Source organism: Pristiophorus japonicus, chromosome 7 (assembly GCF_044704955.1).
Source record: "Pristiophorus japonicus isolate sPriJap1 chromosome 7, sPriJap1.hap1, whole genome shotgun sequence".
Lineage (NCBI taxonomy): Eukaryota > Metazoa > Chordata > Chondrichthyes > Pristiophoridae > Pristiophorus > Pristiophorus japonicus.
Genome location: NC_091983.1, coordinates 109,107,840 through 109,122,817, shown reverse-complemented (window position 1 = coordinate 109,122,817; position 14,978 = coordinate 109,107,840). Strand labels below are relative to the sequence as shown.

Below are 14,978 nucleotides of genomic sequence, written 5' to 3'. Positions count from 1 at the left end.
ACTTAAGTAATAAGTGAGTGGAAATTGGTAAGGAATAGGATATGAGCGGCATACTAAAATTTACAAAGGGTGGAGATTGGGTGGCCAGCATTAGAATAGACAAATCTGAAGGTGAAGTATGCATGGGAGAGGGTTTCAGCAGCAGATGGGCTGAGGTAGAGTGAAAATGTTGGTTGATAAATGACTGTGGGCCAGGCCCTTTCCCGTCACCCACATTGGACATCTTAGGAGTAAGTCACTGTGTTTGCCTTTTAGACAATTGATGCTTTCTCTTCTTTCCAACTTCAAGATATCATGAATGAATGAATTTTCTTAAATTGTGCAGGGATTATTTAATGTGTCTTCCTGGTATGTTTGTTTCTTCTGCATTGTGAACAACTCTATTCTTGTTGCACACGTGCTCTACTACTCATCAATTTGAATTTGTCACCGAGAGTGAAGAGAGAAGTTAGAAAACATGTCTTTACACAGAGAGTTATTAGAGCATGGAATGTGGTTGAGGCAGAGACCATTGTATATTTTTAAAGGAAAAGTGAATAAACATTTAAAGCAGAGTGTGGGGAGAGCAGAGCAACAGGATTAATCTTAGAGTGTTTCAGCAAAGAGCTGATACAGACATGATGGGATAAATGGCCTATTTCTGTATTATAAACTTCTATAATTTTATAAAATGGGTATGTTACAAAAGTGGGAATAGGCAGACTTTATGATGGAGAGGATATGGGGTCAGAGTCAGCTGAGGGCACAAACAGTTTGGTTCAGCTTAAGACAATGACTGGGGAATGGGATGAAGTCAATGGCAGGGGTTTGGAATTTGTGATGAGGTCAAAGATGGTAGCTTTGATCTTCCCAACGTTTAGCTGGAGGAAATCGCAGCTCATCCAACAATGGTTGTCAGACAAGTAGTCCGGCATCACAGAGGTAGTGGAAAAGTTGAGAAAGGTGATGGAGAAGTAAAGTTAGGTGACATTGGTGAACATGCGGAAGCTGGTCCCATGTCCGTGGATGATATCGCCATGGGCAGCTTGTATATGATGAGGAGAAAGGGGCCAAAGATAGATCCTTGGGAGCCTCCTGAGGTGACAGTACAGGAGTTTGAAGAGAAGCTTTTGCTATGATTGGAAAGGTATGAGTGGAATTAAATGAGCGCAGATCTACAGAGTTGGAAAACAGAGAAGAGACAATGGAGATGGATGTGGTTGACTGTGTCAAAGGCTGCAGAGAGGTGAAAAAGAATAAGGAGGGATAATGAACCATGGAGAATGTAATTTGTGACTTTGATTAAGGCTGTTTTGGTGCTATCGGAGGGGTGGAAATTTGATTAGAGAGATTCAAACAGGAAGTTTCAAGAGAGATGGACATGGATCTGGGAGGCAATAAATTTTTCAAGAAAATTGGAAAGCAAAATTTCACTATCAATCTTCACTTTTTAAGGGATTGACAGATTTAGAAATACAGATGCATAGTTTATGAGCAAAGAGAGAATGAAATATGTGTCTTGAAATGATCTACTGTCAACATGACAAAAATATTTCAATGCTGAGATTATTTCCTATAGTGGAACTGGAATGGACACTTAAAAAAAAAATAACTGAAAGATTCAACTAAAGCATAGACAGCAATTACACACATTGTGACCGGAAGCATTGACTTATAGTGAAGCACATAACCCTGCTTCACATGGATTCAATAATGAAAGATCAGAGGTCCAGTTTTCGTTATATATAAGTAATAATTTAATTATATTTTAATCATTTGCATGGTAAGCAGTTTGTGATGTTGTATAAGTGCAATTTCACCATGTCAGAGTTCAGTATAAGATGATTATCACTGTTTTAGTAATATTACCACTACAGTAGTAATATTATCTATTGTAAGTTAACTCTTAGTCATTTTACTTGCATTTCTTAAAGCAATTGTTGTGAACAAAGCGGAAATGCTAGGAATACTCAGCAGGATAGAACAGATGAAGTAAGGCTACATGTGTGGATCCTTCATCAAAAACAAAAAGAGAACCCATGAGTTGATATTTCTGGTTTGGACTCTTTGCCTAAAACAATGCAGAACAAATGGACCTTTTGATGAAGGTTCCACACCTGAAACATTAACTTATCCGTTTCTCCCCACCAGATGCTGTCTGACCTGCTGAGCATTGCCAGCATTTTCAGCTTTGATTTCAGATTTCCACTATCTGCAACATTTTGCTTTTAGCAATTGTTACTATTTTTTTTTAGGTTTCTTTAATATTTGGAATATACCTGCATGGATTTTTAGATTATTATTTTCAAAGGGATCACATCTTATTTTTGCAAAACTCATTAAATAATAAGCAAAAGATACTGCAAAAATTGTTTGTGGAGATCTCTTCTGAAACAAGATGTATGAATTTAATGAGATTTATAGTACCCTTGCTGAAAAATAATGAATGCACAATTAGAAATCTATGGTTTTAGTTTTTCAAAAATCTGCACGAAAATAATGGCTGATTTCCTCTTACACGGACCTCATGTGTATCAAGTACACTTACAATTCTTAACTGCCCTTTGGCTTAGTTACAAGAGGGAAGAAAGTGCTTTTATTGTTGCCTACTATCTTCAGCATTAATTCTCCAAAATTACCATTTAATCCTAATTCTATCGAAGATACAGCACACCTTTATGGAAAAAAATGTCTGTGCATAAGGCTTTTTATTGTGAATATTTTCTGATAACTAGCTTTTTGCCATTAACAATTCTTCGTGATGGTCCATTTGTGAGACGTTCATGCAAAGACATATCTTTCTTATACAACTCTTCCCAATTGTCCATTATTTCTGCGTTCCAGTTCAAAGAAGGAAACTACCAAAGAAAGAAGGTGGTAAGAAATAGTACATTGCCATTTTTTCTTAAACCTTCAAATCATGATTGACAATTTACTAATTAATTTCAGTATTTCACTTTCAATGCACCCTTAGTGTTATGTGGAACAGGTTTGTTCTTTTGAAATCTTTTCTTGATTGCCTGTTTAATGACAGAACATTTCAAATTACCCATGCTTCCTTAGTTCTAGCCTACTGGCCAGCACAAGCTGTCAGGGTTGAAGTAAGCTCAGACCTTACCAGGGAGCCAAACCACCTGTTCTGTTCTGATGCAGATCTTTCCAGTGATATTTTACTCAGGTGTTCAAACTGTGGTGACGTGATCAACCATTCCTGAATTATCTCGTATCTCCACACATTCAATCTCCTCTTTCCTTTCAGCACGTTTCTTTTTCTTGTGTCTTTTCTTGGATGGAGGAAAAAATGTTAGAAAGACAGGTAATATAACAAAACAATGTAGCAGTGTACAGATGGCTGTGAGAAGTAAGCATTTAAACAGTGTGAAGGTCAAATTTGAAGGCACAAAAACCAGGGGCATTAACCCTAAAAGAAAACAAATATTACTCTGCAAGATGGCTGCTCCATTCCATTCTAAAGAGTTTTTGATACATTCAGTCCTGGTGCGTTCTTTTTCTAATACAAATGTAAAAAGCAGAGGTGCACAGTGGTCTATGGCATAGTTCAAAGAGTAGATAAGGCACAAGACTGAGATGTTGTCCATATCTACTTTCCATAGTGTCATCAGTCCAACCACACCAAACTCCATTGATGTTACGCTAAGTATCACCCAAACATTACCCAATGCATTGATAACCAGAAAAACAGTCAGCACTAGAATGATCAAGGCGCTAACACTGGAGTTTAGGATTGGTGAAGTGATGGAGGAGCTATATCGATCCATGAAAACAAAGGTTGGATTGAACACTATATACTTTATCCTAGAAATGAGGGAATGTTTCCGTAATGTTTCCAGTAGATCAATCATTTCTTCTTGCATATTCTCTGCAGATCTGGCCACCATGTACACACGGGAGGCAATGATGTCTACTTCTTCTGACGTCTTTGAAAAAATGATATCATCCATATAGTTTTGAAATTCCGGTTGTTTCAAAAATGAGTTAGCTAGAATGTTGATGAAATCACTTTTGGTTAGTACTGTAACATTCAATTTTTTCAAATACTGTAAGTAATGCTCAATCCATGAGATTCTGATGAAACCCCTGCTGATTACTCGCAAGTCTTCCTGTATTGTTATATTCCAGTATTCTACTGGCTCATAAATATAAAAACCTATGACTGGGCTGTAGTTGCTGAAGTATTTTTGCTGGGTTATTGTAAAGGAAATACTTTGTGAGTCACTTGCAAGCATATTAACGAGATTTGATCCATTACTGATTTGTAAACATCCCATAAAGGAAAATGACACATAAATCAGGTACAGTAACACAACAAAAGGCTTGACGTATGTATTAATGATCCATTCAGTGTAGTGCTCCCTCAAAAAACGCTGAATGAAATGTTTTTGATATGGATCACATTCATGAGAACTGGACTGCTGAAATCCATCATTCATCATAGTTTTAAACCAGACAGGCCTGGAAGCTAAGTATTCAGGTGAAGGAATTCGACAGCAAAATATACTGTGGTAACGGTTCTGTTCCAGTTGTCCAGCAAAGACCAAGCATGAACCATAAAAGGAAAAAACATAGAAGTAGTTCACTAGAACAGTGACACACATGTTCTGACAGAAGATTTTAACAGATTCAACATTCGTGAATGGACTTGCACCCATACCGAAGGTGATGATGTAGAGTGAACTAGTCATTGTGTAGGACACCATCACATCAGAATATGCAGCTGCTATTCTTTCCTTAAATGGCTGATCTTCTTTTGTTCTCCGCCATCCAGCTAGAAGCTCAAATACTCCCTTAGTTCCATGGCCTTATAGAAAGTAGAAGATAAAGCTGTTAGCATATAACAATGCAGTGTGTACACATACTTCTAGTGACTTCGTAAATATTAGTGTTAGTTGCTTAACTTAACAATGTTTCACATCAGTATGTGCCTTATCCAGATACACAAGGCTTAGTCAGGAATAACTGAACTACATTAAATATGAAGGATGCAAAATTCACGAGAATCCCCCCCAGTGTTTGGGCTCATTCGAAAGGAAATTTAATTTGGGACTATCTACTGAAAAGTTTGAAATCCTAAAGTGCCTATGGAAGAAACTACAAACTTTAATCGAATTTTGGACTTTTACAAGACAAATTCAAGCCTGTGGGTGGGCCTGGGGAACAAAAGAAGCCCACTTGATTATTAGAATTGTTTGGATGTTGAGACTAAGTTAACTTGTCTGGAGGAATGTACATTCAAAAACCCTTCTCCAAAGAGACATTTACATTACAACAATAACTCAGAGCTGGCTAGCCATCAAACCAAATGTAGAAAAGCCATCTTCAACATGAATAAGAACAAAGGGCCCACTACAGCCTGTATAAGAAAAACTAAGCACAAAAGGACATTTCTATTACCAAGCTAATATTTCCATCAGGAAACAAATTTAGAAGAAGCAACACAACCAAGACATATTAGCTTTAACGAGCCCGCCAAAATATTACAAAAAAAAGTCAAGCCCGCCAAATTTAAACAAAGAATTCTGAACTGATTTGGCGTGAAGATTAGAACAGCTCAAACCGTATAACTGGCCCCTGTTTTTAACAGAGGTTAGGTGTTTGGGTTGCTACAGGGTTGCTAGGTAGCTACAAGGTTGCTACTACCTCAGGAGACACGGGATGCCATATTGCTCATGCTATACTACGACTATGCCATCAAGACAGGGAGAGAAACCAACGCGACAGTTGTAAACTAACTTCTCCAGCCTCGAAGTCCTGAAGTCCTGAAGGAAGAACATCACCATCGCGGCAGCAACCGGGCACAGCCAACGCGGTACCAACGAAAAACCATCGCGATTGACCAAACTCGAAACAAAATTTCAACGGGAAGAAACCGAAGAATCGAAAGTTTCCACTCTACAATCTAAGGCCTGACTACCAACAGGTGAAAATGTTACCTAAAGAGACTTTGAACTTATTTCTAACGAAGAAAACCAGGTACTTACCCCATAGATCCAAAACGTGCCTTACCGCGTCAGTGGATTCAACCCAACTGAAGATTGCGCAGTAAGAAATCTTCTCCGACGTTCGGGGTATAGCAAGCAGAACCTACAGAATTCAACGAACCCCGAAATCGTGAACTACCGCTAACTGACCAGAAAGGATTGGTAAGCATAGTCCCTGCCTGCCCTGGAGTCTAACCTAGCTAGGATTAGATATTGCGAGGTGGGAGGTGTAATTTTTACTGTAACCCTCTTTGAATGCCTAATGTATTGTTCGTTATTAGAGTGATTATAAGTTTGACATTGTATTTTCTTGTCTGCAATAAAGTCAAAGTTCTTTTGCACCAAACCAGTTGTCCTTTGTACTTTATCACATCCCCCAAATAAACCCAGAGTCTAGAACCCAAGGGAGTGGGAGCGATTCGAACTGCTCAAGTGGGTCAGAGGTGAACCTGACTCCCGGGACCACCCCTTACAAAATGGCAACCGCGGTAGGATTCTGGTACAAGGAGTGTGATGCAGAGAGTGCTGGATTGGGGCAAAGAACCAAGATGGAAGAGAGGATTTCCTCCTATGTGTATAAGAAAGTGAATGTCACTAAGGAATGGGTGCTTAGTCTATTGCGTGCTGAGCGTCCAGCTGGTGCTGCAGCCCAGTGGACAGCAAGCAAGGATCAAAAAAAGAAGCAGTAGAGAAGGCAATTTGGTTAGTCTGTCTACAGCGACAGGTCCAACTCCTAGATAAAACCAATGAGACACGACAGGCAGAGTTATGGGAATGCGCAGAGAACTATCAGGAAAGGGTTATGGAAGAAGAAAGATTATGGGGAGAACCCTGTAAGCTAAAACAGGAAAGGACCCAGATAATGGAAAGGTTTAAAAACAGTCAGGACTATTTCAATGTCAGGTTACTGAGGCCAAAAGTAATGAAAAGTCACTGCAGGAGGAAAGCATTCGCCTCACCCGACAAGTAAAAGAACTCCAGGAAAGATTAAAAGATGTGCAGGCAGCGTATAAAGTAGCTAGCTCTAATGGGTTTGAATCGGGAGACCACGGTCCCTGCCAGCAGCAAATTAAAAGTTTAAACCTCGCTCTGTCCAAGGCAAAAGGCATGGTATGCCTAATAAGCCCAGGTACGCCCCAGGTAAACCTGGAAGAGAAGGAGGAAACTGTTCGACCACCACCTGTAGCACCGGTGACTGTACTGGTGCAGCAGCAGGAGGGGCAAACAAGCTGTGAGGCAGACAGGGATAGCCAATCACCACCTGTAGCACCTAGTTTCAGCTTGGCTTGGCCGCAGGGAGGAGAGGGAGGTGAGCCAGAACAGGGAGAGCCAGAACCAGGGCCAATGTGCCCGGTCTGGCAACAGAAGTTTGGCCCGTCCACCATTGGCGGTGGTCCAGGGCCCCTGGAAAGTCAGTTTGTGGTTCCCCACACTCCCCAACAGCTTAGGGCTATGATAAGCCACCTGGGAAAGCTAACTCCAAAGGGAGACCCCTCGGTTCACTTGATGGAAGTGGAACAGGCCGGGGATATTAATGGGTGCGATGATGCAGAAATAGCAAAAATGCTCCTCCTATCCCTGGACAGCAAGCTGTACCAGTCCCTCTCTACTGAGAGCAAAAAGGGACAGAGAACTCTTGCTGCCATCCAGAAAGACATTTTAGAAGCTATGGGCTGCAATGACGGGAGACCCTTCTCCAGAGCAGAGAGAACGGTGCAGCTCGCAGGGGAAACCCCACAGGCTTTCGCAGACTGACTGTGGCCTGTGTAGCAAAGCGCCTGTAGTGGGGACATTGACAGAGATCACTTAAGCCCGGACGAGTTAGCACACTGGCTCCGAAGCCTAGTAGCTAACAGTTTACCCCAATAAGAACCAAGGCTGAGGCCTGGTTCGACCCAAGAGATCCCCAAGCCACCGAACAGGGAGTGCTTAGGCAACTGACCCGAGCTTACCGGAGTGGCAGAGGGACAGAAGAGTTCCCACAAAAGGGAAGGGTTCACGAAATCCGACCTAGCCAAGATAAGAAGGAATGGCAGCACGAGGGGGGGCAGGTACGTTTTGCCCTGATACAAAACGTACCTGCTTCGGGTGCGGAAAAAGTGGGCACTGGAGAAAGGATTGTAGAAATCCTTGGAAGAGTAGCGCAGGAATGAGTTCTCCAGCCCCGGTCAAAAGGGCCGAGACAGATAAGCCAGTCCCTCCCCACTCATTCGATACCTTCCTAACCGCACTCCGAACCATGTTAGATGGCCCTGGGAAGGTAACCACTGCCATTGGTACCGAAATCCCATCTGCCCCCTCCCAACCAAAACCGTGACTAGGATAGGCGCAGCCTCTCATAGAAACATAGAAAATAGGTGCAGGAGTAGGCCATTCGGCCCTTCGCGCCTGCACCACCATTCAATAAGATCATGGCTGATCATTCCCTCAGTACCCCTTTCCTGCTTTCTCTCCATACCCCTTGATCCCTTTAGCCTTAAGGGCCATATCTAACTCCCTCTTGAATATATCCAATGAACTGGCATTAACAACTCTCTGTGGTAGAGAATTCCACGGGTTAACAACTCTCTGAGTGAAGAAGTTTCTCCTCATCTCAGTCCTAAATGGCCTACCCCTTATCCTAAGACTGTGTCCCCTGGTTCTGGAATTCCCCAGCATCAGGAACATTCTTCCCGCATCTAACCTGTCTAGTCCCGTCAGAATCTTACACGTTTCTATGAGATCCCCTCTCATCCTTCTAAAATCCAGTGAATAAAGGCCCAGTTGATCCAGTCTCTCCTCATATGTCAGTCCTGCCATCCCGGGAATCAGTCTGATGAACCTTCGCTGCACTCCCTCAACAGCAAGAATGTCCTTCCTCAGATTAGGAGACCAAAACTGAACACAATATTCCAGGTGAGGCCTCACCAAGGCCCTGTACAACTGCAGTAAGACCTCCCTGCTCCGATACTCAAATCCCCTAGCTTTACCATTTGCCTTCTTCACCGGCTGTTGTACCTGCATGCCAACTTTCAATGACTGATGAACCATGACACCCAGGTCTCATTGCACCTCACCCTTTCCTAATCTGCAGTCATTCAGATAATATTCTGCCTTCATGTTTTTGCCCCCAAAGTGGATAACTTCACATTTATCCACATTATACTGCATCTGCCATGCATTTGCCCACTCACCTGATCTGCTCAAGTCACCCTGCAGCCTTTTAGCATCCTCCTCACAGTTCACACTGCCACCCAGTTTAGTGTCATCTGCAAACATCTGTCCACTTGTGTTCCCTCGAGTATGATGCGTAGGGGAGACCGACCATTCAGATGGAAGTGGAAATGGTGAAAGGGACTTACCTGCTGGACAGCGGTGCCTCAAGCACCCTTGTCTAAGTAGCTAGCCCTGCCACCTCACCTCTGTCTAACGTGGTCCCCGACAGCTTGGTGGGTTTTGTAAAGTCCTGACCCTGCAGTACAGACTTACACGAGGCACATGCTGAAGTCAAGGTCATTCTGGACCTGCACGTTTATTTCACAACTCTCGAGTGCCGCACTTGACTGAGACCTGTCTTTATATACCTGTGTGGAACAGGTATGCAGTGTCTCCTGCAAGTGCACCCCTGGTGGTAAAGTATGCTTTTGGTTTCAGGTCATATCTAGTTACAGTCATGTATAGCATGGTAAGATACAGTTATATACAGTAGTGTGAGATACATGACATCACCCTCCCCCAAGGTCTTATTGTCTTTATAGGTTCAGTCTCTCAGGTGGTCTACGCTCTCGCGTGGAGCGTCTTAGTTGTGGTTCAGTTGTTTGCCTTGGTGCCTGTTTTTCTTTCGGTGTGATTGCTGGTATCTCGCCTGGGCTGTCTGTTTCATTCAGTATGATTGCTGGTATCTCGCCTGGGCTGTCTGTTGAGACTGCCCTTTCCTCAGGTTGTTCCCTCTGTCTGTCCACCAGGTGTGGTGTGATTTCCACATTGTAGTCTGCCTCTGGTTCTGCAGTGTTGTTGGTGAATCTACTTTTTACTTGGTCTACATGACTCCGGCAGGTTTGCCCATTGTTCATTTGTACAACCAGTAGCCTGTTTCCTTCCTTGCCTGTTACTGTCCCTGCAAGCCATCTGGGACCCCTGCCATAGTTTAGCACAAACACTTTGTCCCCGATCTCATTCCACCTCCCTCTCGAATTTCGGTCATGGTACTCAGTTAGCTTCCAGCGCTTTGCCTCAACAATTTCATGTATGTCTGGGAGGATTAACGAGAGCCTAGTCTTTAAGGTCCGTTTCATCAATAGTTATGCGGGGGGAACCCTAGTCAATGAATGTGGACGAGATCTGTATGCCAGCAGCAGTCGCGACAGACAGCTCTGCAGCGTGGGACCTTGGATTTTTAGCATGCTTTGTTTAACGATTTGCACTGCTCTCTCTGCCTGGCCATTGAAGGCCGGATTGAACGGTGCCGCCTTAACGTGATTTATGCCGTGGTCAACGATAAAATCTTGAAATTCTGCACTGGTGAAGCATGGACCATTATCACTGACCAATATGTCAAGAATTCCATGCGTTGCAAACATGGTTCTAAGGCTCTCCACAGTGGTGGAGGTGGTGCTCGAGTTTAAAATGGTGCTCTCGATCCACTTTGAAAATGCATCGATAACTACGAGGAACATTTTGCCCATGAATGGGCACGCATAGTTTACATGCACCCGCGACCACGGTTTGGTGGGCCAGAGCCAGGGGCTTAGGAGGGCCTCCCTGGGGGTATTACTGAGTTGGGCACAAATGGTGCACCGCCGGATGCAGAGCTCCAAGTCCGCGTCAATGCCAGGTCACCAGACGTGGAATCTGGCTATGGCGTTTATAAGAACGATCCCCGGGTGCTCGCGGTGGAGCTCCCGGACAAATGCCTCTCTGCCTCGCAAGGGCAAAACTACTCGGCTGCCCCACATCAGGCAGTCTGCCTGTAGTGATAGTTCATGCATGCGCCAATGGAAAGGTTTGATCTCCTCAGGGCAGGCATCGCGAGCCTCTGCCCAGTCACTAGTTAAAACACATCTTTTGACTAAGGATAATGTGGGGTCGCTGGTCGTCCAGGCTCTGATTTGGCATAAGAACATAAGAATTAGGAACAGGAGTAGGCCATCTAGCCCCTCGAGCCTGCTCCGTCATTCAAAAAGATTATGGCTGATCTGGCCGTGGACTCAGCTCCACTTACCCGCCCGCTCACCATAACCCTTAATTCCCTTATTGGTTAAAAATCTATCGATCTGTGATTTGAATACATTCAATGAGCTAGCCTCAACTGCTTCCCTGGGCAGAGAATCCCACAGATTCACAACCCTCTGGGAGAAGAAATTCCTTCTCAACTTGGTTTTAAATTGGCTCCCCCGTATTTTGAGGCTGTGCCCCCTAGTTCGAGTCTCCCCGACCAGTGGAAACAACCTCTCTGCCTCTATCTTGTCTATCCCTTTCATTATTTTAAATGTTTCTATAAGATCACCCCTCATCCTTCAGAACTCCAATGAGTAAAGACCCAGTCTACTCAATCTATCATCATAAGGTAACCCCCTCATCTCCGGAATCAGCCTAGTGAATTGTCTCTGTACCCCCTCCAAGGCTAGTATATCCTTCCTTAAGTAAGGTGACCAAAACTGCACGCAGTACTCCAGGTGCGGCCTCACCAATACCCTGTACAGTTGCAGCAGGACCTCCCTGCTTTTGTACTCCATCCCTCTCACAATGAAGGCCAACATTCCATTCACCTTCCTGATTACCTGCTGCACCTGCAAACTAACTTTTTGGGATTCATGCACAAGGACCCCCAGGTCCCTCTGCACCGCAGCATGTTGTAATTTCTCCCCATTCAAATAATATTCCCTTTTACTGTTTTTTTTCCCAAGGTGGATGACCTCACATTTTCCGACATTGTATTCCATCTGCCAAACCTTAGCCCATTCGCTTAACCTATCTAAATCTCTTTTCAGTCTCTCTGTGTCCTCTACACAACCCGCTTTCCCACTAATCTTTGTGTCATCTGCAAATTTTGTTACACTACACTCTGTCCACTCCTCCAGGTCATCTATGTATATTGTAAACAGTTGTGGTCCCAGCACCGATCCCTGTGGCACACCACTAACCAGCGATTTCCAACCTGAAAAGGACCCATTTATCCCAACGCTCTGCTTTCTGTTACCAAGCCAATTCTCTATCTATGCTAATACATTTCCGCTGACTCCGCGTACCTTTATCTTCTGCAGTAACCTTTTGTGTGGCACCTTATCGAATGCCTTTTGGAATTCTAAATACACCACATCCATCGGTACACCTCTATCCACCATGCTCGTTATTTCCTCAAAGAATTCCAGTAAATTAATTAAACATGATTTCCCCTTCATGAATCCATGTTGCGTCTGCTTGATTGCACTATTCCTATCTAGATGTCCCGCTATTTCTTCCTTAATGATAGCTTCAAGCATTTTCCCCACTACAGATGTTAAACCAACCGGCCTATAGTTACCTGCCTTTTGTCTGCCCCCTTTTTTAAACAGAGGTGTTACATTAGCTGCTTTCCAATCCGCTGGTACCTCCCCAGAGTCCAGAGAATTTTGGTAGATTATAACGAATGCATCTGCTATAACTTCTGCCATCTCTTTGAATACCCTAGGATGCATTTCATCAGGACCAGGGGACTTGTCTACCTTGAGTCCCATTCTCCTGTCCAGCACTACCTCCCTCATGATAGTGATTGTCTCAAGGTCCTCCCTTCCCACATTCCCATGACCAGCAATTTTTGGCATGGTTTTTGTGTCTTCCACTGTGAGGACTGAAGCAAAATAATTGTTTAAGGTCTCAGCCATTTCCACATTTCCCATTACTAAATCCCCCTTCTCATCTTCTAAGGGACCAACATTTACTTTAGTCACTCTTTTTCTTTTTTATATCAGTAAAAGCTTTTACTATCTGTTTTTATGTTTTGCGCAAGTTTACTTTCGTAATCTATCTTTCCTTTCTTTATTGCTTTCTTAGTCATTCTTTGCTGTCGTTTAAAAGTTTCCCAATCTTCTAGTTTCCCACTAACCTTGGCCACCTTATACGCATTGGTTTTTAATTTGATACTCTCCTTTATTTCCTTGGTTATCCACGGCTGGTAATCCCTTCTCTTACCGCCCTTCTTTTTCACTGGAATATATTTTTGTTGTAGCACTATGAAAGAGCTCCTTAAAAGTCCTCCACTGTTCCTCAATTGTGGCACCATTTAGTCTATGTTCCCAGTCTACTTTAGCTAACTCTGCCCTCATCCCACTGTAGTCCCCTTTGTTTAAGCATAGTATGCTCGTTTGAGACACTACCTCCTCACCCTCAATCTGTATTACAAATTCAACCATACTGTGATCACTCATTCCGAGAGGATCTTTTACTAGGAGATCCTTTATTATTCCTGTCTCATTACACAGGACCAGATCTAAGATAGCTTGCTCCCTTGTAGGTTCTGTAACATACTGTTCTAAGAAACAATCCCGTATGCATTCTATGAATTCCTCCTCCAGGCTACCCCATGTGATTTGATTTGACCAATTGATATGTAGGTTAAAATCCCCCATGATTACTGCCATTCCTTTTTCACATGCCTCTATTATTCCCTTGATTATTGTCCACCCCACCGTGAAGTTATTATTTGGGGGCCTATAAACTACGCCCACCAGTGACTTTTTCCCCTTACTATCTCTAATCTCCACCCACAATGATTCAACATTTTGTTGATTAGAGCCAATATCATCTCTCACAACTGCCCTGATATCATCCTTTATTAACAGAGCTACCCCACCTCCTTTCCCTTCTTGTCTATCCTTCCGAATTTTCAGATACCCCTGTATGTTTAGTTCCCAGTCTTGGCCACCCTGCAACCACGTTTCTGTAATGGCCACCAAATCATACCCATTTGTAATGATTTGTGCCGTCAACTCATTTACTTTATTTCGAATGCTGCGTGCGTTTAGGTAGAGTGTTTTAATCGTAGCTTTTAAACCATGATTTTTAGTTTTGACCCCTCCTACAGCCCTTTATCTTCATACATATTGTCCCTTCCTATCACCTTGTGATTTACACTTACCCCAGTGCTACTCTGCTCTGTTGCCTCCTGCCTTTTGCATTCTTTCTTGGTGTCCTGTTCATCTGCGCTCTCACCCACTCTAACTAGCTCAGAGCCCTCTCCTGGGTTCCGAATATTCCTCGCATTGAGGCACCGAGCTTTCAGACTTGCCTTTTTATTACACTTTGACCCTTTAGAATTTTGCTGTAGGTTGGCCCTTTTTGTTTTTTGCCTTGGGTTTCTCTGCCCTCCACTTTTACTCATCTCCTTTCTGTCCTTTGCTTCTGTCTCCATTTTGTTTCCCTCTGTCTCCCTGCATTGGTTCCCATCCCCCTGCCACATTAGTTTAACTCCTCCCCAACAACACTAGCAAACATTCCCCCGAGGACATTGGTTCCGGTCCTGCCCAGGTGCAGACCATCCGGTTTGTACTGGGCCCACCTCCCCCAGAACCGGTTCCAATGAGCCGTCATGGGCGAACCTGTGGATTCAAAGGCATTGATTGCCATGACCATCTCACAGTCCTGTTCGTCGGACCCTTCCGTGGTCACCAGGGATAGCCTGCTAAGCATGTCTGTGCCTGGTTTGTGCCTTATTGTGTAGTCGTTAGACACCAGCATGAGTGCCCACCGAGGCGTTGGCGTTGATTGCCTTGCACTCGGATATTAGGGACGTGACGGGTTTGTGGTCAGTTTCTAACGCGAACTTGGCCCCGAAAAGATATTGGTGCATCTTTTTAACACGCACGCGAGCGCCTCCTTCTCAACCATACCGTACCCGCGCTCTGCCCGCGAAAGTGACCTGGAGGCATAAGCAATGGGTTGTAATTTACCCGCATCATTGACATGCTGTAAAACGCACCCGACCCCATACGCTGACGCATCACATGTAAGAACGAGCTTTTTAGCTGGGTCAAAAAAGGCTAA

The 14,978-nt window shown here is 43.7% G+C and overlaps 1 protein-coding gene across 1 annotated transcript in view; it reads right to left on the bottom strand.

Moving 5' to 3' along the window:
- Positions 1-3,161: 3,161 nt before the first annotated feature.
- Positions 3,162-14,978, bottom strand: part of ptchd4 (patched domain containing 4) — a 128,518-nt gene continuing 116,701 nt past the window's right edge. The window contains exon 3 of the mRNA XM_070884434.1: positions 3,162-4,798. Coding sequence (XP_070740535.1) covers positions 3,162-4,798 — 1,637 coding nt within the window. The remainder of the gene's footprint in view (positions 4,799-14,978) is intronic.